This window comes from Salvelinus namaycush, chromosome 35 (assembly GCF_016432855.1).
Source record: "Salvelinus namaycush isolate Seneca chromosome 35, SaNama_1.0, whole genome shotgun sequence".
NCBI lineage: Eukaryota > Metazoa > Chordata > Actinopteri > Salmoniformes > Salmonidae > Salvelinus > Salvelinus namaycush.
Genome location: NC_052341.1, coordinates 33,659,519 through 33,687,347, shown reverse-complemented (window position 1 = coordinate 33,687,347; position 27,829 = coordinate 33,659,519). Strand labels below are relative to the sequence as shown.

The 27,829-nt window shown below is 43.7% G+C and overlaps 2 protein-coding genes across 2 annotated transcripts in view; one reads left to right on the top strand and one right to left on the bottom strand.

Moving 5' to 3' along the window:
- The first annotated feature begins 2,559 nt into the window (after positions 1-2,559).
- Positions 2,560-15,317, top strand: LOC120029975 (syntaxin-4-like). The gene is made up of 11 exons (XM_038975289.1): positions 2,560-2,776; positions 3,147-3,251; positions 3,622-3,721; positions 7,239-7,313; positions 7,441-7,511; positions 7,620-7,728; positions 7,899-7,972; positions 13,294-13,431; positions 13,715-13,825; positions 13,920-14,006; positions 14,130-15,317. Exons 1-10 carry the CDS (start codon positions 2,747-2,749, stop codon positions 13,995-13,997), a joined length of 891 nt encoding a protein of 296 aa, XP_038831217.1. The 5' UTR covers positions 2,560-2,746; the 3' UTR covers positions 13,998-14,006; positions 14,130-15,317.
- Positions 15,318-16,383: 1,066 nt separating this feature from the next.
- The window catches only part of LOC120029698 (helicase SRCAP-like), a 29,128-nt gene continuing 17,682 nt past the window's right edge, over positions 16,384-27,829 (bottom strand). Inside the window, exons 26-34 of the mRNA XM_038974964.1 lie at positions 27,253-27,563; positions 26,841-27,043; positions 24,562-24,731; positions 24,120-24,316; positions 23,883-23,997; positions 23,661-23,786; positions 22,769-22,951; positions 22,587-22,670; positions 16,384-22,453 (exon numbers count right to left, since the gene is read on the bottom strand). Coding sequence (XP_038830892.1) covers positions 17,900-22,453; positions 22,587-22,670; positions 22,769-22,951; positions 23,661-23,786; positions 23,883-23,997; positions 24,120-24,316; positions 24,562-24,731; positions 26,841-27,043; positions 27,253-27,563 — 5,943 coding nt within the window. The 3' untranslated portion in view covers positions 16,384-17,899. The remainder of the gene's footprint in view (positions 22,454-22,586; positions 22,671-22,768; positions 22,952-23,660; positions 23,787-23,882; positions 23,998-24,119; positions 24,317-24,561; positions 24,732-26,840; positions 27,044-27,252; positions 27,564-27,829) is intronic.

Below are 27,829 nucleotides of genomic sequence, written 5' to 3'. Positions count from 1 at the left end.
TTTTTTAACATTTTCATGGAAAAGTAGGTGAAAAAGTGTGTTTTATGGTCGGTCACAATTGTGACCGGTGGGATAATGTGATGTATACTGAATTAACATATTTCTCCTATGCAGTCATGAAAATTCTTATATATCCCAGCCCAGTTATTAACACATTTAAAACTCTGTCACTGGCAGTCCCCAGCATTGCTACTAGAATGCCCCATCACATTCTAGTGTGACTATTTTACATATCAAAAACCCCTATACAACACCGATATGAATACTGAGAGCAAAGACAAAAAAAAAAAAAACATCAACGTTTGTAACATTGTTACTTTAGTGCAACATGTATTGAAACATCAATATTGTAACTTTATTGTAACATTTGAACTTGTACTTTAGTGCAATATTCATTGTAACATTGTCATTGTGACATTTTAGTGCAACATTCAATAACAACTGTATAGCAGTCGTGTCATTCATTCACATTGAACATAAAGGTAACATTTAGGATAGAGGTAGCCTGTGGAACATGCATTCAAGTAGAAGCCTACAAAAATATATATATATATTATACACACAATACATACATTATAAAAGGTAGGCTTCAGAACCAAGTGCACGATTAGTTTGTGCATCACTATTTTGAACTGCAATCAGTCAGACCTACTGTCATACAGTATGTCTTGAATCAATTGATCCTCTTTTCCAAAAACATTTCAATCATTTTGATTGTCTTCTTCCATTTTTGTCGACTTTTCTTTTCTTCCTAGAGTCCGTTGTACTGCTTCTCCTCACCCTTTATTGACTTTTCAATTAGTCTTTTATTGGCTTTTTCAGACCTTTTTCATTCGGTCTTATCTCCTTTTCTACTGTCTGTGGTATATCTTGAAGCACTCAATGTGCAGTGGCGCTTTGCATTTCTCACATGCATAGGTAGTGCATTTGTCACAATGACAACATCTATGGAACCGGTGCATCGTGATGATTGGCCAGTGAGAAGCTATCTTGATATCAGTCATATCAGTCATATCTTGCCTGATCTTCAACAGTAGCAGCAGTAGAGATCTCCTTCCGTGGCTCAGTGGTTTCATGCCAAACTTTTGCATAAGAGACTGTGCCACTATCCATGAGAAGGTGAGCAGGTTGATGGTCCCTCCCATAACATCTCTGTAAAATAAATGGCTGTTTACAAGTGCACTGTTGAGAGACCATGAAAAGATGGGCCACCACCACTTCTTAGACCTTATGGAGATATGGTATCTTGAAACCTGTAGGTTGTGAAGTTCAACACCACCCATTTGCTCATTTTATCGGTTGATGCATTTTGGTTGTGGGACTTTGTCAAAAGGCACATTGCTCCTTGTTCATCTCTTGACAGAGGTCTCACTGTATTTCTCCTCCATGTTTGTTGCCACTGTGACAATGTTATTGTCTTTCTAACGGACAAGCAACCTGTCTCCTTGGGTCAGAACCTCAGAGGTTTCCCGGAGTAACTTCATGAAGTCCTTCTGTGGCTTGAATTGGACATCAAACAGACGATTTTGCCTCATCATTCCAGAGCTCCCATATCCTCTTTTTGTCATTTCATCGAGGAGTGCAAGCGAAGTGAAGAGGTTGTCATGAAGGAACTTGCAACCTTGAAGCACCTGAGATTGCTCTGCAACACCAAGAACGACACTGGGTCCATAACCCAACCCAGTCTCAGGAAGGAGAATGTAGGGTGGTGAGGGTAGGTCATAATCACTGATAACGTTGTTCCTGTCATGATCAGCTTGCATAGGTTCAGCATATACATTCAACAGCCTGGCTGGCAAATTACCTGTCTCCCCCTCATAGTCCATATCTGACCCATCGCTATCACAATCTCTGAGGGATAACTGCAATGTTGCACGCCTTGTCTGAGCAACATATCCAGAACTTGACTCAAAGTGAAAGACAGAGTAGAAAGAACAGAGTAGACAGTTAGTTAGAACAAGAACAATGTATGTGTATCAGTATGTGTATACCTAGATGCACTGTGTTATCCTGCCTGTCACTATTGTTGCCGTCAACATGTTTACTCATTCTATGACCACACTGAACAAAGTTGAGTAATTGCAAATGCATATATAAATACTAGACACCTTAAAGATGATGTGTACCAAAAATCTTTGTCCTATCATTATGTTAACATACTTTACTAACCTTTTTTTGGGGAGCTTTGATGCAGCCATCATCGTCTCATGGTGCAACCAGGAAGTAAACAGCTCTGGTCATGTGAAAATTGACCAAATTTACAAACATGTGGCACTGCACATATTTCATTGAGACCCTTTATTATTTCAATATTTGCTAGAAATGCATTGATATATCATTCAGTAAAAATTTTAGAGGCTTATAACTAGAAACGTTTTTTACGGTCACTATTGTGACTGATGGGATTAAATAGGTTAAAATTAAGCGCAACTGAATTATAAATATGATCATGTTTACAGCAGTGGCTTGTTTGAAAGTTTAAAAAATCCACGCATGCGCCGTCAATTACCTATATTAAACTACAGTACGATAGGTGGCGTGTGTTCTTATGTGGACTGTTTTTCTCTGAAATACTAGCTGAAGAGAAAGTAGCAGGAAATATGTTTTATATCTGTGGTAGCAGTTTACTTGTTGAATGACAAACTTTTTTGTGTTTTATTGCTCATTTGATTAAACAAATATTTACCTTGATATAGGATATCGTAATAATATCTTCGTTAATACATTGCATTTGGACTGAGAGGAAATGCGGGACCGAACTAAGGAACTTGGAAATGTGAGTGTAAAAAGAAAAACAGACTAGCTAATTTATACTAACCAATATCAATGAATATAGACGTGTATGCATGGTCAAATGCAGAATTTGTAGCTATTTCATAGGGTATCCAATGTATTCTTTATATATTTTAGCTATTAGTGCTAGCTACATTGATTTAAATTGGCGAACCTGGCTAGTTTTTTGTAAACCTCGGATATCTAGCTAAGTTAGCATAGTTAAGATAGTCTAGAACCAAGGATGGGCCAGTGGCTAAAAGTGTATTGAAAGTTCAATGCCGCACTCAATATGGGTTGCATGTTGGATTTACCTGTTAATGACGTGATGATTGTGTCCATTCTTTCCCTATTCTCTCTTCCTCACACACCAGACCGCAGAGGCGTCAGACGAGGAGGAAGAGGGCAGGGCCCTTATGGTCAAACCGGGGATTTCTACAGTGAAGGAAGAGAAGGAGAATGATGCTTTTTTCAAGAAGGTGAAATCATGCAAATGAATTCAAGAGTTGAGACATCTGTTTGCATTTTTATGGTGACTTGATGTCAGTTTCAATGTTATGCTACTCTGCAGTACTTTTATCTTGGCTTGTGGATGCCAAACACAGGAACAGTTTGTTGTGCCAACATAAACTATCATTCTAATGTGATCTGCCTGAAATAATGTCAAGTCAAAATCAGTAGCTTTTCTGTATGCCCAATGTACATGTTATGTGAATACAGTCAGCTCGTCAGTGACACACAGGGTGATGCGGAATTTGTCTCCTGGTCTTTTCTTTAGTGCCACTAAAAAAACTAGTTCACAGTTTAGCTTCTATTACATTTACCAGCCTGTTTATCCCTTCTCATCAGGTCCAAGAGATTCGAGGGGTAATGGAGATGCTTAAAAAGGTGGTCTCTGACCTTGAGAACAAACAGAAGACAGTGTTGGGTGTGGCACTGCCAGAGGACGGTCAGTAGAGCAACACTAACACACTAACATTAGTGATAATATGCTGTATGTAAATGTATGGCATGGTGGTAATGTATGTAGGAGTTATTATATGATATGCATAGAATATTGCATTTCCACAGTTACAGAATGACACTGAGACTCAGATCTTTTTACTTTAAATGTATACCAAACAAAAAACATTGTTTGCAAAGTTAAACAAACCATACAACTCAATGCACAAGGACTACTTTGAACTATTTCCCCTGGGAATTTAACAAAAACATATTTACTTGTTTGGTAACAGGTAGATCTGTGATGGAAACAGGAAGTTTTGGTGCAGTTTTATAAATGGCAACAGGTTATTTGTCCGTTCGACAAATGGATCTTTTTGTGTTGGTAAAATGAATTATGCGAGAAATGGCAGAAACTCCTTATGTGCAAAAATGGATATAATAACCATCCTATTGAAGTAAAATTGGAGTCACGTGATATGGTGCATGGTTCACCCACTATGACTTGGGAAAGCATGCAATTTATTAGGCTACAGGTGAAATAAATGATGATGAAATTCACAGAGTGGTGAAAGTGCACTGTGATTAGCTTGATGCTCTTTTCCAATAAATATTGAGGGTCTTATTCTGGTGACATGGTGATTTGATGCTTGACTGCCGTTTCAACAAAAATAATCTCATGTAGACTAACCTACCCGCACTGTATCTGCGAGCTGGCTAGAGCGCACGCGGCAAGACCGGAGTAGGCATATTTGCTTTTTGTGACACAACTATCGGTAGAATTGAAAATGTGATGGAAATACATTGAACTTTAGATTTTTATTCGGTACATGAAAACTTAAGTGAAAATGTACATTTTGTGTGTGCTATGTCATCACATACAGATTTTTATCCGCAACAAGTCAGTTTGGTGGAAACGCACCATTGGTGGGGAAATGCGCATATTTTATTTATGCTGATTTTAGAATATTCGCATGACAATCTGTCGCCAATTGGATAGAAACCTAGCTACTTTTAGAAAAAAGTTTGGTCCAAATCAGATGTTAGGTACTACTATATTTATTTAATATTATATGAATCCTATAAATTAAAATAGCCAATTTGGGTGCAATCAATTAGCTTAATTTAGCTTAAATTCAAATTATATTTCAATAAAATATTGTTGCAGGAATGCTAATCTTATCTGTTTTCTAACTACAGAAATGATATCAGAACAATCTGAGATGGTGGGTGTCATGGCTTGCTGAAATGACATGGAACAACCCTACCGAATGGCGCAGCGATCTAAGGCACTGCATCTCAGCGCTAGAAACGTCACTACAGACCCTGGTTCGATCCCGGGCTGTATCACAACCGGACGTAATTGGGAGTCCCATAGGGTGGCGCACAATTGGCCCAGCGTCGTCCAGGTTAGGGGATGGTTTGGCCGGGGTAGGCCGTCATTGTAAAATAAGAATTTGTTCGTAACTGACTTGCCTAGTTAAATAAAATAAAATACTATGAATTCTCATTGTAGCTAATTCAGTTGCAGTCATTGTTACAGATTTTTTTGGTCGATTTGGTAACAGAATGACACGTTTTTAATAACTTAATAAATCATAAACCAAATTCTTATCAGTTAAAACATTTTATGCAACGGGTGGTTTGAAATTCCCATTGTTAGTCTATCCTGCCCATGATATACTAAACAATATACACATGGCCACATTCATAAAAAGTGCCATCATTTGTCATTACCTAGCAACACACTACTATTACTTTTACAGATCCACTGTCTCATTTGCTCAGTCATGCAATTTAGAAACTTGATCTCCACTGTAAAAAGCATGATTCAGCATCATTTGTATGGATACACAAAGAAATGTAAATAAATTAACAAGTAAAACGAAACGCAACTAGTTTGCAGTCTTTCCAGCCGACATGCTGACCAGACCGGACACGAGCGTTGCAAAATAAATTTAGAAATCTATATTATTCAATTATTGCACCCACACTGCTCCAACAAGCGTTTGTGTTGCCACGGGCTGAAATAGAACTCCTTTCTATTTCTGATGCAGATCACACTGAAAGTCCCGCATCTCCCATCTCCTCATTGGTTTATAGAAGCAGGTACCCACGTGCCATCTCCTCATTGGTTATACCCACGTGGGTGATTGAAAGACTAAATGCTTTGCCGGTTGTCGTGGTAAAAGTGTAGATGCCAATCACCATATAAATTAAAATATGGAAAAGCCTGGAAGGAGGAGAGATGACTAGAAACTATTCGGTTGGCCGTTTTATGTGTGGATTAATTGTCGGAGTAGAAGACCTTGTGCATTTCAGGTAAAATAACAACTTAATGTTTATATCCCAGGACAAATTAGCTAGCAAGCTAACTAGCTAAATTGCCATACATGTTTAATGCTTTTCGACCTGTCCCCAAATTAATGTCATTGGTTCAGAGTTTGTTTTGATATTTTAACCTGCGTGTCGTGATCGCGTTTGGTGTAGGGGGACAAAATACATTTATGCACGATGGCGCACGCGTGCAGCCGGTTTGGGTTCCGCAGTCTGAAGTGATTGTGTTAGCTGTGTTGGCTAGCTAGCAACGGTAAGAGCCTCCATAGCAACCATTTTTGTTTGCCATAGCAACCTCCAAAGTTCTGGAACTATCAACCAGCACTTGGGTAGATTTGCGTTACATGGCAGTCAATACGAATCGAACTAACGACCAGAGAATGCCGCTAATTGCACTTTACAAGCAGTGTTAGTGAATGTAACCTCACGTTTTGTTGCAAAATGTATGGTTTGGGAAAGAATCTTGTTTGTTCATGCTGGTAAACTGTTGTATAACAGCAGACATACACTTGAGTAGCTTTGCCTCCCGATAAAAAATGTCATAAAACATGGCCTCATGTATTACTGCTTATAACTAATTGGTAGGTGTACCTTTTTACTTCTGTGAACTTTAATTTAATTAGAAAATATATCAAAGATCGATGGGTTTTTTGGTAATGGAAAGACAAGACACTAGGCAATATTTCTTAAACCTACAGAAGGCAGATCAGTTTGCAAAACTAAATATAAATGTTGATATTAGTTGGTAGGGGACTTCAACATTATTGTGCTTCTAATACCTTCTAAGACTTTCTCTGCTAAGACCCCTTTTCCATCTGTTTGACCAGAAATCAAAGCCTTTGCTTATTCAGCATTTTTAGGATGGGAAAATGATTGAAATATGTAGAAATGCATTAACTCAGAAATTTCTCAGAAATATAGAATCTTACCTTTCATTTTACACCAAATTTGATCTGCCACTATGAGCTTCAAATGCAATTGAACACTGGACCTCCATGTCTTGTCAGAAGGGACACATTGTACTAAAAAGTATCTCTGTTTGAAGGGCATTTTTCCTTTTTGGTGATAAAGCAGTTGTTGCTAAGCGTACTATTAGGTACCATTATTCCCTACAGGCTGAGGGATTAGTTACTCTGCCTGTTGACAGTAAATAAAAGGTGAGGTCGTAACGTTTCTTTGTCGTTCAGGTATGAAAAGGGAACTCCAAACCCTTCGGGAAGAAATCAAAACAATGGCAATGCAGATCCAGAAAAAACTGAACAGTGAGTATTCTAAACTGAAATTATATGGTGAGCTATTGACTAATGATCACAGGTGATTCGGTGCCCTCAGTGGATATACCTGAATACAAAAATATCCAACCGATTGTTATTTATTTATTTTTTACAGCCATTGAACCCAAAAAAGGAGATGATGATGGGAAATACGTTCCCATAAACCTAAGGATGCAGAGAGCACAAGTGAGGCTTCTATATAATGAATAAAATCTTGATTGTAATCCCATATACAGTAGGCTGACATTAATTTAACACTTCTTCCATCTCTCTGCCTCCTCTCTCTTTCTCTAGCATGGTGTCTTGTCTCGAGAGTTTGTGGAGTTGATGGGCCACTGTAACATCATCCAGGCTTCCTACAGAGATCGCAACGTGGAGAGGATACAGAGGCAGCTCAGAATCAGTAAGTCTGAATGTCATCTGTTACTGTTATCATACTGCTGATCAGAAAGGGATTTCAACACCATGGATTTTTATCTTCTGAATTCAAGACTACAATGTTCATCTACAATGGTGATTTCATGTGAAAAGGAAATATACCCAAAAGCAGCAACTGTTGTTATATCCCTCCAGCGGGCACCAATGTTACAGATGAGGAGTTGGACGGTATGCTTGAAAGTGGACAGACTGATGTTTTTACACAGAATGTGAGTATGACTGACTGACTTAAACTAACCACAATTCATGATTCATGATGAAACCACCTGCTGGCAATCCCACAACATTATTCTCTTTTTTTTGTTGGGTGATTTTCTGTTAACTATGACTTTTCAGGCTCTGTGTTTTTCTGATCTAGCAGAATGACAAAAAAAACATCGAAATTGCATTGTCTAGTTAAGCTCTTTCGTGTTAGGTTTGGGACAAAGACAAATGCATATACAGTGCCTTCAGAAAGTATTCAACCCCCTTTGTGTTTTTCCACATGTTACAGCTTGAATTTAAAATGGATTAAATTGAGATTTTGTATCACTGATATACACACAATTCCCCATAATGCCAGTGGAATTTTATTATTAGAAAAGTTTACAAATGAATCATTTTTTAAAACTGAAACGTCCTAAGTCAATAAGTATTCAGCCCCTTTGTTATGACAAGCTTAAATAATTTCAAGTGAAAATGTGCTTAACAAGTCACATAATAAGTTGCATGGACTTTTGAATGACTTGCCCATCTCTGTACCCTACACTTACAATTATCTGTAAGTTCACTCAGACACTGAATAATAACCCTTTGAGAATGGGGAAGTTATTAATTACGCTTTGGATAGTGATGAGAAGTTTGGCTGTTTTTACTGACTCGGATATTTTCAACTTGTTCAGTCAAAAGAACAAATCTTTAGACTGGTTATGTTCATTTGAGTCAGTATTGCCCAGAGCATGCAGAACCCCCTACTGGCAAACAATGGAACTGAAAACGTGAGTCTACAACCCTCTCGTTCACCATGGGGAGCTTATTGGTGCTGTCATTTGTGACAGACTTGTAAACGTGTGCTTTAAACAATGTAGCCTACATTTGTTTGATTGCTAGGCATACAAATAAGATGCATTGATACGTTTGTAACGAGGTCTAGTTGTGGCTGTAACCGGACGAGATTGTGAACGACTCTTGGCAGAATGCATTGCTTGACCTCCGTCCGTGAAGGTGATGAGCACAATGTCGTTCGCAAACTGCAGCCCTCCCCAAACTATTTATTCTAGAGGTTGAGTTTGTTGAGAAAAGGCTATGTATGTTTTGGTTCTACAAAGCTGTGTCCGTCGTAATATTCAATAATCAATTAATTGCGATCATTCTTGCACCATGTGATCAGTTATCAGTTTTAAACATGTATTTTTCTTCTCTATGCTCATGATCTATTCTGCTATACCAAGTGTTAGGTCCTGACAAACTAACGGACAACTAGTCAAAGCCCAAACCAAGTTTATTCATCCACCGAGTCAAACAGCTGAAAAGATAAAGACATGTTTACACAAGCACATACAGTACCAGTCAAACGTTTGGACACACCTACTCATTCAAGGGTTTTTATTTTTACTATTTTCTACGTTGTATAATTATAGGGAAGACATCAAAACTATAAAATAACACATGGAATCATGTAGTAACCAAAAAAGTGTTAAATGAATCAAAATATATTTTATATTCTTCAAAGTATCCACCCTTTGCCTTGATGACAGCTTTGCACACACTTTTCGGCTGCTTTTCCTTCACTCTGCAGTCCAACTCATCCCAAACCATCTCAATTGGGTTACGGTCGGGTGATTGTGGAGGCCATGTAATCTGATGCAGCACTCTATCACTCTTTGGTCAAATAGCCCTTACACAGCCTGGAGGTGTGTTTTGGGTCATTGCCCTGTTGAAAAACAAATGATAGTCCCATGTGCAAACTGGATGGGATGGTGTATTGCTGCAGAATGCTGTGATAGCCATGCTGGTTAAGTGTGCCTTGAATTCTAAATAAATCACAGATAGTGTCACCAGCAAAGCACCATCACACCTCCTCCTTCATGGTGAGAACCACACATGCAGAGATCATCTGTTCACCTACTCTGCGTCTCACAAAGACACGGCAGTTGGAACCAAAAATCTCAGAAGGACAGATTTCCACTGGTCTGATGTCCATTGCTCGTGTTTCTTGGCCCAAGCAAGTCTCTTCTTCTTATTGGTGTCCTTTTTGTAGTGGTTTCTTTGCAGCAATTCAACCATGAAAGCCTGATTTCACACAGTGTCCTCTGAAAAGTTGACATGTGTCTGTTACTTGAACTCTGTGAAGCATTTATTTGGGCTGCAATTTCTGAGGCTGGTAACTCTAATGAACTTATCCTCTGCAGCAGATGTAACTCTGGGTCTTCCTTTCCTGTGGCGGTCCTCATGAGAACCAGTTTCATCATAGCGCTTGATGGTTTTTGCGACTGCACTTGAAGAAACTTTCAAAGTTCTTGACATTTTCCGGATTGATTGACCTTCAGGTCTTAAAGTACTGATGGACTGTAATTTCTCTTTGCTTATTTGAGCTGTTCTTGCCATAATATGGACTGGGTCTTTTACCAAATAGGGCTATCTTCTGTATACCACCCCTACCTTATCACAACACAACTGATGAGCTCAAAGGCATTAAGAAGGAAAGAAATTCCACAAATGAACTTTTTAACAAGACACAGCTGTTAATTGAAATGCATTCCAGGTGACTACCTCATGAAGCTGGTTGAGAGGATGACAGCTTTGCACACTCTTGGCATTAAGGCAAAGGGTGGCTAAGAATCTCAAATATAAAATATATTTTAATTTAACACTTTTTTGGTTACTACATGATTCCATATGTGTTATTTAATAGTTTTGATGTCTTCACTATTATTCTACAATGTAGAAAATAGTAAAAAATAAAGAAAAACCCTTGAATGAGTAGCTGTGTCCAAACTTTTGACTGGTACTGTATATTTATACCCTCCTTCTAGGCTGTCTCTTCCTTGCACATTTAGACAGCCAATACATTTTTGTTGCTCGGCAGGAACTCGTGACGACTGTTCGTTCTCACTTCATCTGACCTGACCTCGTCCAAATTCCTCCCTAACTCACGGCTGTCCTACTTTATCTGTGACTGAAACCAAACCGTTGCCCTTCTCTCTATAGGATACATGAGATTTAACAATAACATGTTCTGACAGAATGTAATCTTTCTGCACTACCCTTTCTCACTCAGTAGATTTCCATACACTCAGTTATAATATGGTAACATGAATAAGGATATTTCAAGTTAGAAGTTAGAATCCAACACAAGTAAAAGAGCAGTAATGGCTCATAGAGTGGAACTCAGAAAAATGGCTTTATAGTTTAATTGTCCAGCCAAATGAGTTGTAGTCAGATCACTAGAGATGTGGTTATCTGTTGTCTTAACATGAGGACATTTTTATTCATATTGACCTTGACCTCTGACCCTAGATGGAAGTTACTGCCTTCTTGCTTGGTATACCCACTGGAATACACTGGTTTCCATAGTTTATTTTAATTTTATTGCACGCGACTGTCTGTTTCATATAGTTTGATACTTGTATCAGTAAAAAACAATCAATAATACCAAGGTAAACCATAAAAGCTGCAGCCCAAAGCTCAGTGAACTTTTTCCAGTTACTGCTTTTTGTCCCTGGTTTCACTGCTACTTTTTCCAGTTACTGCTTTTTGTCCCTGGTTTCACTGCTACTTTTTCCAGTTACTGCTTTTTGTCCCTGGTTTCACTGCCACTTTTTCCAGTTACTGCAGAAATGAGCCCCATTTTCTTACCACAGTGGAGGCAGGATATTTGTCCACCTGATAAAGCATGTATTTAATGTATCAAAAATGTCAAATTTTTGACCAAATGTGTAGTTACTGCTCTTTTGCTTGGTAGGGAAGTATTTCCCTGCGTGCTTATGACAGACAGTTGGTGGTCGGCGCATGTCTCTGGAGCTGCTGAGCCGGAGGAGCGTGTATTAATCCTGCTGTTGGACTCGTTGCGGCCAGCAATAGTAAGTTAGGTCAAACATCCATCTAAAATGAACAAATCACTCAGAAAAACGAATCATGACTCGAGTCAGTGAAGAGTCGTTCAAAAAGAACGAATCGTTAGCGAACTGCACATCACTAATAGTGTATCAATACACCCAGACTCTACAAATATACAGGCATACTTCCTAACTTAGTTGCTAGAGAGGAAGGAAACTGCTTAGGGATTTCACCATGAGGCCAACAGTGATTTATTTATTTTTTATTTTTAGGAGTAAACAGGATGGATCAACAACATTGTAGTTACTCTACAATATTAACCTAAATGACAATGAAAAGAAGGAATCCTGTACAGAATACAAATATTCAAAAACATTCATTCTGTTTGCAATAAAGAACTTAAGTAATATTGCAAAAAATGTGGCAAAGAAACAAAACAAAGCTTTTGTCTTTTATACATTTGCTAGGGGCAAATCCAACACAACACGGTCTACCACTCTTCATATTTTCATGCATGGTAATGGCTGCATGATGTTAGAGGTGTAATTGTCATCGATAAGGACTGTAGTTTTTCAGGATAAAAATAAAATGAATAGAGCTAAGCACAGGCAAAATCCTAGTGGACAACCTGATTGTCTACTTTCCAACAGAGACTGGGAGACAAATTCACCTTTCAGCAGGACAATAACCTAAAACAGACGGACAACTATACATACACTGGACTCGAGTTGCTTACCAAGACTGCATTGAATGTTTCTGAGTGGCCTAGTTAAAGTTTTGACTTCAATTGGCTTGAAAATATATGGCAAGACTTGAAAATGGCTGTCTAGCAATGATCAACAACCAACTTGACAGAGCGTAAAAAATGATTTTTTAAAAAGACTAATATTGTACGGTCCAGGTGTGCAAAGCTTTGAGACTAACCCAAAAAGACTCACAGCTGTAATTGCTGCCAAAGGTGATTCTAACATGTACTGACTCAGGGGTTGAATACTCATCTACTCAAGATATATTATTGTTTTCTTCCACTGAACAGAGTTTTGTGTAAATCTTTGACAAAAAAAATGACCGATCAATCCGACTTCGTAACAACACAATGTGTGAAAAAGTCAAGGGGGTTGAATACTTTCTGAAGGCACTACATGCTCCTGGAGTAAAATTATGACATTTGTTTTAAGACACTCTTGTTTGCTTGCATTGGACTACAGGTTTGGATTTGGTAAGCCCTCATTGCAATGCCTGTGTCTGGGGACATTCTTAGAAATCTGTATAGTCACCATAGTTGTGAAAGAGAACCCCATAGATTGAACCCTTTGGCCACCCCTGCTTTAGTGTGACTACAGCTGTTTCAGTTCAAGCGTAGGTGATGTTCTCTTGACTAGATGTGTTACGTTTTATGAGCAGTTAACTAGACACTTGTCATATCATTTCTCAGACATTTTGTCAGGCTCTAAAGAACCTGATTGTAACATTTACTCTCTCCCTCCTGTAGATCCTGATCGACGCTAAAGCCACTAAGCAGGCGCTGAATGAGATTGAGTCCCGGCATGACGAGATCCTTAAACTGGAAAGGAGCATTAGGGACCTGCATGACATGTTCCAGTACCTGGCCATGGAGGTGGAGGCTCAGGTAAGACTGTCACACCCCAGGAGGACAAACTGGAGCCCTATTACCTTTTCTTACCCAAGTGTGCACTTGTTAACTCCCTGTCAAAGGTTTAAAAGCTTTGGATTGGTGCAAGCATGGGCAGAATCCATTTTTCAAATTCTATTTCCCACACCAGTACAAGTGCACACACTTTGGGGAGAAAGGTGAAATGGGCTTTGGAGACTTGTTCCTGAGAAAGTTGGTTGGCAAAATACCTTTTAGTGAAGTGTTTGCTGAATTGACAAACTGTTGTTCTATTATGCAGGGGGAGATGGTCAACCACATTGAAGCCAACATCATCAATTCAACTAACTATGTGGAAAAGGCAGTGGCAGACACTGCGAAAGCTGTCACCTACCAAAACAGAGCACGCAAGGTAGGAGTTAATTTTAAGGTTGTTGTGCCAATTATTGGACAGGTTAGCTAATGAACATTGATACTACCTTTTCTATCGCTCTCTTCCTCTACAGAAGAAGATATGGATTGCGTTATGCTGTGCCATTCTCCTCCTCATTTTAGCCATCTCATTGGCTATCACCTTCTCCTGAGATCCTGATGTGAGTACTCTTGTAGTTAGCCAAAATGGCCATATTTAAACATAAATTTACTGCAAATACAAAACTATGAACTATTTATTGATTAGGTCAATGTATTCAATCAACTTATTTTGTACTTTTTAGAAATTCTTCCTTGCAGTGTCATCTTCCTCTAACCCACTTCTGCCCTGGGACCTTGAAAAGAAGAGAAGTCCTGTCTTATTGATATCACTGACCTCTTAACTATCGATACCCTGGCACAGACCGGGAGGCACACATACACAAACAGCCATTGTCTCTCATGCTCATACGTTAACTGCCCCACTTTCAGCAAAAAGCAATGCTGAAGTTGTTTTTGGCTCTCTCTGTGGTGCCCTTTTCTTCAATGGCACCCTAAATGAAAATGTGTGGACAACTTGTTACTTACTCAACTTGTTGGACCCCTACGTGTCCCCAAGGAAGAATGCAGTATTTGAACCGACACTGACAAGGTGCTGATCAGATTTGCTCAGGAAAACTAAAGTGCTAAAGTGATTCTTATTGTATTAGTCTTGTATTAGTACAAAGTGAAAGAAAACATTTTAAGCACTTAGGGCTTCTTGTTTTTAAATGCAGATCTAGAATAATATAATTGTATATTGCCAATTTATTATTTGGTGAGTAATTAAGACGTGCAGTTATCAAATTTGAAAGGTGTCTGAAATGGGTTCCATGTGACCCTTGTATATAGAGATCTTTTATAAAGAATTGGCACTTGAGATTTCTCTCCCATTAGGAGAATGTTGTCTAAGCACTGCCTCAAATGGCCCACTGCCTCCATGTTGTCCTATTCACTTCAGTATTTATTTATACTTTTAATATTATGGAAGCTGCTATGTTTAGTCTTGCCACAGTAATAGGAACCCTTATAGTTATGGTGCCTTTTTTCCTAATTAACATTTTCTTGTGTTTGCGGACATCTAAGGGCTCTGTCTGAGATCATGGAGTAGCTCACTACCTTATTTTAAAGAAGGGATGGAATCTGTGCTCTAATTATTCAATGCTCTTCTGCTTCAAGAACTCATTAACCATTTTATATCAATTTTTTTTCAAACCGTAAAGAGATCAGCCATGGTACTTTACCCTAGCCTTAATTCTCTGTGCTGACTAGCTCCTCCCTATGAAGTGACTAGAGGAGCTAAATACTTGTACAGTATTTGGCGAAGGGAGAAACGGGATGCGAGTGAGCAGTGAAGTACATTATGTGGCTGTTGAATTTTGTATCAAATGTTCAGCAATTTAAACAAATTAAATGGGTTTAACTGTTGCCCAGATTAAAGTTCGCAGAGAATGGTTTGTCTCTGTGCCTTTTTTTTCTGCTACTGCTGCATATTCCCTGAGGGAAACAGTCCTCAGAAATATTGCAGGAGGGACATCTTGCGCATTTAAAATGTAACACTTTCTAGTACTGTATATGTTCTCAATAGCCATCAGATTGATGTACTGAAGACATGGTGGCTACATAAGCAAATCCCTGACAGGCAAAGATTTGTTACACTGAACAAAAATATAAATTCAACATATAAAGTGTTGGTCCCATTACTGAAACAAAAAAATCCCAGAAATTTTCCATAACCACAAAAGCTTCTTAAATTGTGCACAATTTGTTTATACATCCCTCCTTTGCCAAGATAATTCATCCACCTGACAGGTGTGCATTTCAAGAAGCTAATTAAACAGCATGTTCAATTTAAGGTGCACCTTGTGCCGGGGCCAATTAAAGGCCACTCTAAAATGTACAGTTTTGTCACAACACGATGTCTCAAGTTGAGGGAGCGTGCAATTGGCATGCTGACAGCAGGAATGTCCACCAGATAATTCAAAGTTAATTTCCGTACGCTAAACTGCTTCCGTTGTTTTAGATAATTTGGCAGTACGTCCAACTGGCCTCACATCCGGCTTCTTCACCTGCAGGATCGTGTGTGGGTACTTCTGTCTGTAATAAAGCCCTTGTGGGGAAAAAACTCATTCTGATTGGCTGGGCCTGGCTCCTCAGTGGGTGGGCCTGGCTGCCAAGTGAGCACGCCTTTGCCCGCCGAGGCCCACCCATGGCTGCAACCCTGCAGTCATGTGAAATAAATTCATGGATTTCAATTGACTGATTTCCTTATGAGCTGTAACTCAGAAAAATCTTTGCAGGTTGCAATTACATTTTTGTTCAATACACATTTGCCCCATATGCCTACATTCCAACCAGCAATATTAATCTTACAACAAATCCTGCATGACACCTAATGAGATGTGTATAATACAAGCACCGTGCACAAACACATTTCCACTTTAGTCATTTAGCAGATGCTGTTTTCCATAAATTAGTCAGTTGATTCAACTAAGGTAGGTAAGACATCCAAACACCCAATACATTTTTGGTCTTTTTATTCAACTCAGTCTTTTAATCTTTCAAGTAAAACGATGTGGAATTACAAGGGAACAGAGGAATGTAACAAATGAAAGACATCAAGATAACAAAATAAGACCATTACCATATTCCACCCATTCACTCAAAACAGCACCCTGCCCAAAAATAGCTTTTCCAAATGCAAGTCCTCAAAGTAAATTGACAATATATAGAGCCACCTGGAACTGTACCAGTGTTTTATTCACATGTTTTGTCCAAGTACTTACATGAAAGAGGAGCAATGACAATAGTAAAAAATAATTATATAGAATTTGATAGCACTGATGCATAGGGTGATTTACAGGTGTTTTTTTTTTATTTTTATACTAATGACAACACCCCAACGTCAGGTACTTGACAAGGCAAACTGGGATTCTCCGTCCACCTGCTCGGCCTAATAGGCACTCATTTTATTCACAAGGATTCAATACCCTTTTAGATCAACTTCATGACGTTGACCATAATGTCTGACTGACTTTGGAAAGGTGAGGAGAATTAAATCAAAGTTCTGCTCCTGTTTCTGCATTGCCAGTAAGCAAAATAAGTACTATCTTCAAGAAAGACAGACATATTTAGAGCTTGAGATATGCATTGTGTGAGGTAACAGGAACATAGTAGTATTTTGATTGAAATGTATGTAAAAAATAAAATAAAAAAAATACTACACAACGATGCACTCAAATTATGCTGAGGACAACATGTCTGATGTGCAAATAAAAAATGCAGGCTGGATTTAAAAAGATGGGCAGAAAATCACAAGATAGGGAGGCCCAAGCAAAGACCAACTCCAGCATAGTGCAGCAAAGATCACATTTACAGATCTGCTCTCTTCCCATTTCCCTGGAAGAAGCCATAAAATACCCATCACTTATCAACTGACTGGAAACAGAACAGTTGACAATATGTCCAGAACCCAACTGTCTAAAACCTTCATCTTACGATACAACTGTCACTCACAAGCTTATTTTGAATCAATAACCCTGGCAGCGAATAAACTCTGTATATAGGGCACAATTTAAACCTCTCTCGGACACATATCTCTTAGTATTCCAGTCTTTTTAAATGTTTTACAGTACATAGTGTGAACTAACAATTTACTCACTCGCAACAAAGTCCCCGCAGCCCGCAGTCAAGCCACTGTCTGTATGAAGTGACACCTTCAGGACTACCAACACCTCACCTCTGGAATGGCACTACCATGGTGCCACCTTTCTCTTTGCAGACAGTCTGGCATCCCTGAGCCTTTCCCCCAGTTGATGATGGCTGAACTGGAGAGGAGACCAGCTTTAATGTGGGTTGGGGGGGGGAGAGGGGCCCAAGAGGGAGAGAGGTCACTGACCTGCACAACACTCATTGTTCTGCTCTGGTCTGTCAGTGTAGACAAAGCAGCAACTTTAGAGGTCATTTCCCCTCTGTTACAACCTACCCCTCTATTTTTCCAGTCAGAATCCCTCACTCCTCATCTCTAGTCCTCCCATCATGTCTTGCTGTGTTGGGCAGAGGAGGAGCGGGTGTTAGCGGCTGGTGTGCGGGCCTGAGCCGCTGCCATAGCCGCCACGCTGCGCAGCACCCTGTCCGGGGTGCCCTCTCCCGAGCCGGCGTTCCCTTCCTGGGAAAGCCTCTCCCGCTTCTGGGCGTGCCTCTCCTTTCTTTCCTTCCGGGTCTCCCTCCCCCGGCCCTCTCCTTCCTTCCTGTGGCTGCGCCTCCTGCCCCTCTCGGTGCTGCGTTCACGTTCACTGCCGGAGGAGGGTGCTCGTGAGTAGTTGCGCCTGGGCCCGGTGCTCTGGGAGCTGAGGCTACTGCTGCTGCTCTGGCTCCTGCTGCTGCCGCCACCATCGCTACTCATGCTGCTGCATGCACTGTGGCCCCTGGACGAGCGCGTCTCCCGCTCACTCTCCTCCTTTCCCTCGGAGGGCTTCTTCTTTTCCTTCTCCTCCTTTTTGCTCCCCCTCTTGCTGTTCGTCTCCAAGGCCGGGACGAGGGGACCAGGGCACTGGCGGGTGGAGCGTGCGGCGGTGCGGCTTGACTGGTTTGGGGTTGTCTTGCTGCTTCCTACTTTGTTGTTGCAGTTGGTTTGCGGAGTGGCTGGTGCACTTTTAGATTTGGACTTCTGGTTCTTATCAGAGGAAGCAGGAGAAGTGGCATTCTGCCCACTGGTCTTAGCCGCAGGGTCTTTCCTGCTGCCAGGGGTGTCGATTCTGCCTCGCATGGCAAGGAGTTTGGCTGCAGCGTTCAGGGCTGAACACCTCTTCCCTAGGACCTCTGGCTGGCTAGGGCTAGAGGGCACACTGTTGGACTGGGGTTTTCTCTCTGGGGTGGGCTGAGGAACAGAGGATTTCCGGGTGACTCTCACAGAGGATGTCTGGCTGCCAGACTCATCAGTACCGGTGTTGTTGGACACAGTCCTGCCCACACGTTCAGAGCTCCTGGCGGGTCTTCCAATCCGCCCGTTGCTCTCTCCATCCCCCTCGGTCTCCTGTCGGCTCTGGGCTGAGCGGGTGAGGAGGCGCTCCTTCCTGGTTTCAGAGGTGTCAGAGTCTGAAGAGGAGGACCTGGACTGCCTCCTCTGAGTAGCATTGGTGAAATCTTTCTCTGTCTTTCCCTCTCCCTTCTCTGGGTCAGAGCAAACCTCCCCTCGCATCCTCTTGGCAGGTGCCCTCTTCTCTGCACCCTTCTTGTGTTGGGCTGACCGTGTGGGAGTGGATGTGGAACACACTGAGGAGGGAGAGGAGGAGCGCACAGACTCCTGACTGCTCCCGCGACTGAGAGGCCTCTTCTTGCTGGTGGCTCTGTCGTCGCCGACGCTCTCCTCTACCTTCTGTTTATCAGTTGCTTCTGGCCGAGGAGCCACTGGGGCCTCTGGGACAGTGTCTTTGGCTTCAGGAGAATTCTCCACTTTCCTCTTTTTCGGTTGAGAGTCACTAATCTCCTCTTCTCCATCCTCTTCTACCTCCATGTCTGTTATCTTCTCTGAGTCTCTGTTATGGGCAGTCTCCACTGGAGCAGGCTCCAAAGCCTGGTTCTCGGTGGCAGCCACAGCAGTGGAGATGCTGGATGTAACAGGATTTTGGGCTAGGGGGGGTACTTGTGTTGAACTTGGAGTGGATATCTGGGTGTGGATTTTGGTGGTGGGTACTTGGGAAGGGGTGGGGTTTGGTGTTGTGGTAGTGGCTGCAGTAACAGTGGTGACCGTTCTGGTTGTGGCTGCTGCGGGGATGGTGTTGGGAATTGGAACAGAGGTTGTGGTGTACGCGGTAGGGACCGGTGTGTGGGTTGGTTTGACGGTTGTGGTAGGATCTGGTGTAGCAGTTGATGTGATGGTTGGTGTGGAGGTGATTTTGGTAGAAGTTGTTATGGAGGTTGTGGCAGGAGCTGCTGTAACGGTGGTGACAGTTCTGGTTGGGGCTGCTGCGGGGATGGTGTTGGGAATTGGAACAGAGGCTGTGGTGATCGCGGTAGGGACCGGTGTGTGGGTTGGTTTGACATGTGTGACAGTTGTGGTAGGGTCTGGTGTAGCAGTTGACGTGATGGTTGGCGTAGGGCCTGGTGTGGGGGTTGTGGTGGTGATTTTGGTAGAAGTTGGTATGGAGGTTGTGGCAGGAGCTGCTGTGGCGGCTGTGGTTGGGGCTGGTGTAACGGTGGTGACAATTCTGGGTGGGGCTGGTGTGGAAATTGTGGTTAGATTTGCGATTGAGGTTGTGGTGGGTTTACTAAGTGTTGGTAGATTGGTTGTGACAACTGCGGTAGGGACCGGAGTAAGGGTTGGTTTGACATGTGTGAATGTTGGTGTGGGGGTGCTGGTTGGAGTAGAGGCTGATGTGGCAATTTTGGGGATTTGGGCTGGAGTAGGGATAGTGATTTGGGCGAGGGGAGGAGTGGAAATCTTGTTGGGGGTAGGGGTGAAGATTTGTGTGGTAGTTGTTGTGGAGATTGATGGAGAAGTGGAGACTGGCGGTGAAGTGGTGACTCTAGGTCTTGAAGTGAGGAATTGGGCCAGTGTTGAGGTGAGGACTGCGGTTGGAATTCGGATGGGACCAGAGGTTGACCTTGAGGCATGACCAAAGGTCATCCTCGATGTGGATATTGTGTGTGAGCTTGGGGTGGAAACTGTGGGTGAGCTGGAGGCAGGAACAGAGGTTGAGTTTAAGGCGGGGACTGTGGGTGAGCTTGTGGAGGGGACTGCAACTGGAACAGAGGTGGAAATGGAAGATGAGCTTGAGGCAGGGACATCGGTTGAGTTTGAGGTGGAGACAGAGATTGGAATTGAGGTGGGAACTTGAGTTCGGCTTGGCGCAGGAATAGCAGTTGTGGTAAGGACTTGAGCTGGGCTTGACGCAAGGATAGCAGTTGGGGTTGTGGTAGGGAACTCGGTCTTAGTGTCTGCTTTTAATGTTGCGGTGGAGTCCTCAGCTTTGGTAGACGGAGAGGCTTGGCTGGTGCAGACAGCAGAGGTGGCCACAGTTTGAGGCTTAGTGGGGGCAGACGGGGCTAGTGGCTCTGTGTCCGCAGCAGCAGTGTCAGACAGGGTACCAGCTTGGCTGGTGGTGCTGGCAGTGGGGGCGTTTGAGTTCTTTCCTGCACCCACTGCATTCGTTACAGTAGTCAAGTTCTTACGGGGACGACCTCTCTTCCGTTTTGGGGAGAAGGGGGGCCTCCCCTCCTCACTTGGTAACTTAGGGTGGGGAGGGGATAGATGCTCTGGCTGGGGTTCCACCACCCTGAGGGGAGTCTTGGGTGGTCGGCCCCTCTTTCGTTTCAACGGCGGGGTCGAGTTAGCAACATTAGTGCCCGAGGAAGCGTTGCCTTCTTTTCCTGGCTGAGTGTCCATTTTCCTGTGGTAGTTCCCTCCTCTCCCTCGGCCCAGACCCTGCTCTCCTAACTGGGCCGCCACGCGAGACTCACTCTCAAGCCGCCGCCGCACCGGCAGGTTCCTCAGCACCGGCATGTCAGGGGAGTGGTGAGGTGGGGAGTAAGGAGGGTAGTTTCTGGCAGGATGGGTGTGTCTTAAAGGGTCCTCTGGGAGGTTGGTGATCTTTGAGGAGTATTTTGAGGCAGTCCCTTTCTCTTTCTCTTTGGGGGACTGGTTGGTTTTGTCAGGGGCCTGGGATGTAGCGTCTCTGCTTGGCACGTCTGAGCCTCGGCCCGACTCTGCGTGCTCCGTCTCCTCTGATGAGCCTCCTCCCGTTCCGGTGCCTCTCCTCCTCTTCCTGGGCTCCTTGTCCTCCACCACTGTCACCAGGCGACCAGGGAGCTTCCGCAGGACCTTGGCCGACGGGGAATGTTCCGGGAGGCCTAGCAGGACCTCCCCGTCGGCTGACTGGCGCTTGCGTGGCGACCGGGAGAGAGAGCACACCAAGGGGGGAGACAGGGACTTCTGGTCCCTGCTGTCATAATCCCTGGTCTGGGCAGAGTATGACTGGTGGTCCACCGGACACATGGAATCTGAGGAGACACACACTCCCTGCTCCCTCCTGGGTGACTCGGTGTCTGACTCCCCTGGTTGTGTCAGTGGTTTCCCAGCTGGAGGACTGATGGCAGTGGAAGGCACTGAACTGGAGTGGGACTGGGTCCGGAGAAGTGGCGCTGCCGACCCGGATATGAGACTGGAGTCTCTAGGAGAGGCCGGGGTTGTCGCTGCAGGTTTGGCAGATTCCTGGAGCCTTGATGAGGTGGTGTGGGCCCTTGGGTGCTCTGTGCGAGCCGGGGTGGTGGTGTCTTTGTTCCCCCCTCGTCCTCTCAGAGCAGAGCGGAGTCTTTCAGGCACTTCTCTTGGGGTGGTGGTTGGGGTGTCGGGCTCTGGCGAAGTGGGCGGTGGGGAGGCCGTGGTCCCTCGGAGCCTGCCGCTGGTCCTGGTGGAGGGGGCGCCTTTCTCTTTGTGTTTGCGTGGGCGGCGGCCCGACCCGGGAGTCGAGGGCTCCTCTGCTGGCTGTGATGAGAAGTCCTCGTCGTCGTTGTCTGAGGAGCCTGCTTGCAGCTTCAGGCCCTCCTCCTTTGCCTGGTCAAGCCCCTTCCTGGCAGCCTCCACCTGCTCCTGTAAACACAGAGTAGAGAGAAGGGCAGTTGCTAGTGCTTTTTATTTTAACTCAAGTATGTAATAGGGTGAACCAATTAAACATGGACACATGTCAAGCTCTCTTAAATGCACTGAGAAATAGCAATCTTACCTCGGCTTGCTTTAATTCCTCCTTGCACACATCCTCCAGTGAATCCTCTAGGAAGTTCATAGCATAGCGTTCTATAGGAGTTAGCTGAGACATGGGGGAAAAAGACAGGCGGTCAGATTTGCTCCACATCGTCAAATAACAGATAGGATAGGGCAAAAACAGGGATATTGAGCAACAATCACCTGCTCCACAAGAGCCGCTATCTCCTGCTCGGCCTTGGAGAGCTCCTCTTCTTCTGGGTCCCTCCCTTCACCAGCCTCGTCCAATGGGATGGCCTCGTTGAACTCTGCCAGTTCAGCTACCTGCTCTGCTTTGGCTTGGGAGGCGGCCACTATGTCCTCCTCATCCTCGGCACGACACAGGGCCTGTGGCAGAGAGAGAAAATTAGTTTATGGGAACAGTGACCCTACTGTCAATTCTTACCCCTAGTCCCTTACCTTGGTCCTCCGATCATACCCCTCTAATGGGGGCTAGCCCCACTTTTTTTTCTATAGCTATTGTTGCAACCTTTGACATAAAGACACGTCGGATGGAATTTGCAACCGACAGATTGGTGTTCTCTATGACAAATTTAACAATAGCTATTGTTGCAACCTTTGACATAAAGACACGTCGGATGGAATTTGCAACCGACAGATCGGTGTTCTCTATGACAAATTTAACAATAGCTATTGTTGCAACCTTTGACATAAAGACACGTCGGATGGAATTTGCAACCGACAGATCGGTGTTCTCTATGACAAATTTGACATTCTCATCCGTCAATTCTGTGATTTTCACGATTGGCTGGTTAGCATGGAGTAAGACTGGAGTAAGATTGATGTTTGCTGACTTAAATAACACAATCATTTGATCTCTAATAATCAAGTTTATTCATTATATTTTTAAAGCTTGTTTGTATGGAGTCAGTAATGATCCAAACACTCAGGTGCTAGTCTCTGGGTCTCTTCCAGACTCCTGCTGCTGTATGTTGTGGTATAAACAGGCGTCTATGGTCTGAGAGACACCTGCTCTGAACACACCAGTAAATCTCCTATACATCCTGTTATTGCCAGTGTGTTGGTTGTGACTGACCTGCTCCAGGATGGTGGTGCTCTGTTTGTTGACAGTCTCCTCTTCCTCAGGCTGGGGCACAGAGAGCTCCACGATCATCTCCTTCTTCTCCCCCTCCGTCACATCAAATAGTTCCCTGATGGTTTGCTGAGAGGAGAGAGAGAGGAGCGTAGTTCGTTTTTGAACTGCCCTCAAGTCAGAGCGAATGGACGACGTCAAAGAGTAGTGTCAGTGGAGACTTACCTGTCTGAAGAAAGCAGTGGTGAAGTTGCCTCCTTCGATCGCCATGTCTCCCAGCATCCTCTTCTGGTTGGCCTTCTTCAGGATGTTCTCCTCCACCGTGCGCTCACTGATCAGCCTGGAAGGGGGTGGGGGGGAGAATAGTCACACCAGACGTTCAACACATTGTCATACCTTCGGAGTCCGCAGACAGCTCATGCGGTTTCTGGAGACTTTCAGTGGAGGGTTTCAACTGGGCACCTGTAGATGTGGACGTCGCGGGTCTGTCCGATGCGGTGGCAGCGGTCCTGGGCCTGGGCGTCCATGGTGGGGTTCCAGTCACTGTCGTAGAACACCACCGTGTCGGCGCCCGTGAGGTTCACCCCCACGCCACCGCTACGCGTGGACAGGATGAAGCAGAAGATGCGGCGGTCCGCGTTGAAGCGATCCATCAGGGACTGAGAGGGAGAGAAAGATGTATGATGGACACAGGAGAAAACAAATGTTTCTTGTTTTCAACCGACAGTCAGCATCCTTTAGCAGTTTCAGAACAGTGTTGAACTCCGGGTCAATTTCATTCAACTCAAGAAACCAAATAGCCGGAAAATTCCTTTGAAATGGAATCGACGCCAACTGACTGAGTTGCTGAAGACCAAGACAACAACAGAATCCCATAGAGCTCAGGAGTCACAGCGCCACTCACCTGTCTCTGCTCGACACGGGTGCTGCCGTCCAGGCGAAGGTAGATGTGCCCATGATAGCCAAGGAACTGCTCCAGCACGTCCAGCATGCGGGTCATCTGGGTGAAGATGAGCACGCGGTGTTGGCCCTCCTTCAGCCGTCGCAGCAGAGTGTGGAGTGTCTGCAGCTTACCTGCACACACACACCACAGTGTTATTGCTCAAAGGCTGTATTGAGTTAAAAGCACTTTTTTTCCTCAGACAAATGCCACAATGTCTTCAACTGAAAGACACGCTGCTCTGGGGAACTGAACCCAGAGACACAGAACCTGAGCCTGACCCAGTGAACCCAGAGAGACTGTGTCCCGTTCCGCATTCGAAGTAACAACACTTCTAGTTAACACAGTGGCTTTTCGTGTCATGGTGTGTGCAAACACACAGCCAAACTGATGGGAGGTGTCAGAGTTCAAATTCCTCAACGAATGCCAAGTTAAAACAAGACAAGTTTCCTAAAAGACTCTGCATGGTCAATCCAATGTCTGCAATGGCCGGACCGCATTTGCTGCAATGCGGCCCCCGCAGAAGTCAGAGCATTCATATATCTTGCGATTCAGCGAGCTTTCATACGCATCCAATAAATTGGTCTGCACCGCACCACTCGTAGTTACTCAGTGCTAGTTACTCAACAACTTCTAAATGTTACGCAGCGACTAGTCCAACATACTGAACAAAAATATTTAAAGCAACAATTTCTAAGATTTTAACTGAGTTAAAGGAAAATCAGTCATTAGGCCCTAATCTATGGATTTGACATGACTGGGCAGGGGTGCAGCCATGGGTGGGCCTGGGAGGGCATAGGCCATAGGCCCCCCTCAGACAATCCCACAAGTGAAAGAGACAGGTGTGGAGGTCCTGGGCTGGCATGGTTACAGCTCTGGTGGATATTCCTGCAGTCAGCGTGCCAATTGCACGCTCCGCAAAAACTTTAAACATCTGTGGCAATGTGTTGTGTGACAAAACTGCACATTTTAAAGTGGCCTTTTATTGTCCCCGGCACAAGGTGCATCTGTGTAATGATCATGCTGTTTAATTAGCTTCTTGATATGCCATACCTGTCAGGTGGATGGATTATCTTGGCAAAGGAGAAATGCTCACTCACAGGGATATAAACAAATTTGTGCACAAAATTTGAAAGAAAAAAGCTTTTGTGCGTGTGGAAATTTCAGGGATTTTTTAATTTATTTCAGCTCATGAAACATGGGACCAATACTTCACAGTTATAATGTTTTCCAGTGTATATCCAAATCGGATTTTAGTAACCACCTTGTGGGCTTGTGACTATACATCAAATCAGCATGACAGACTTAAGAAATGTCCACTTTGTTTGATCAGATTTGTTGAACGTGCACCAATCCAGTGTCTTTCTACCCCACGGTCTGCATTCCATCGACCTTTTTACCACATCTATCCCCATTATCTCCCAATCTCTTTCCAGGAGGTCAAACTCATTTTCCTGTCTTGGAGATCCCAACACGAGGTATCATAAAGACATTTTTATTTGTGAACTTGTTCTGATAGCCTTTCGTCAAAGTTCTCCATGTTTGTTGTCAAGAAAGTGAGTTCGTGTTTACACAGGATGTACCGGCCCCAACTATTGTTCTAAGCTGACCTATGGAATTGTTTTAAGATGGATCATTTAGCCATTTGATTTAGAATTTTAAGACCCCTTTAGGTATCCACAAAAAAATTGAAAACAATTATTTGCCCTTTACTACAATAACCCATAGAAAAACACATTCATAAATGGCAAAAAAAAGACAGTAAAAAAAATGTCATAAGGAATAAGGTTTTGAAGTGTATGTCCGATATCTAGTAGATATGAGAAAGCTCAGGAAATATATAAATAATATTTTGTAACACATTTTGAACCCCTTTAGGGTAGGCACAAAACGACCTCCACACTTCCATACATTTTTTAAGCCGGTAACAGTTAACTTTAGACAAGTCCCGTGACAATTATGGGGGGGGGTCATAGAGCATTACGGAAAACACCATCGAGTTCCACAGTGGGATCACATTAGTTAGTAAACCAAACGGTTCGGATGCGTCAAAACACACGTTGGCACATCAACGGTACCGACTTCAGACGAGTCCCCTTGCACTTGAGAGTCTCCCCTTTCCATAGAGTGGTCATTTTTTAACTCTTATATTTTTTAGATTGACGCACTGGTGTGTCAATCGAGTCTAGGGTGTTAAGTCCTATAGAACAAACAAGTGTGATGTCTGAGGAGTGGGGACTCACCGCAGTCGTACTGGATCAGCCTCAGGTCAGGGAAGTGGGTCCTCATGTTGCACTGGATGCGGTGCAGACTGCGTGTGAGCGGGGCCACCTGGGAGGAGAGCAGCGAGGTGAACACGGCCTGCTTGTGGCTCAGAGATGGAGGGGGGTGGCAGCTGTGCATGGTGATGGTCGGAGCCTCCACCGGTGGGATCACAAACGTAAACCTGGAGGAGTAGAAAAATCAGGTAGGCATCACAAGAAAGATAAACAGAAAGTCTTTGAAAACAGACACACCGGATTTAACTAATGAAGGGCTTGGTCATTAGTAAAAAAATATATTAAAAAAATAAACTGGTGTTAGTGAAGGGCTAGAACAAAAATCTAGACTGTCTCATGGTTCCAGACAGTGGAAAGCAGCAGCCAGTTTTGTTACCTTTCTATCACATCTTTGAGCAGCTGCAGCCTGTCCTCAGTGGTGTGGATGGCCTCCCTCAGGGCGCGGCTTTGGTCCCAGTAGTCCACGGTGCTGTGGGACTGGGCGAATAAGCAGGCGGTGTGGCCCGAGCGGCCCCACTGACCCAGGGCCCTGGGGGCCGGCGCAGGGCAGGAGCCCGGGAGGAAGGTGAGGAAGTCCAGCACCTCATGGCCGTACACGGGCTTGGCGCTGCAGTGCAGGTCATTGATCCGGATGATTTGGGCCAGGCGGCTGTCTCGCTGCTTCTTGCGGCTGTCTGCCAGCCATGACTGACGGGGAGAAAAGGGACAGTTTGTCAGTTGATAAGACGGCAACAATTAAATAGGCGCTCCAGAGGACTGAAAACAACCGTGTTCATTTTATTTAACCGCCTGTTTTGGACTCAACGTGTCAATGTACGGATCATGCATGAATAATAAACCATCTGCAGTCCTCTCCCAGCGGCAAAAGGCACAGAATCGTTATATTTTCACTTGGCATGATTTAGTGCATGAGAGACACGCTCGTTCATGTCATGTAGTGAGTGCGCGCACTG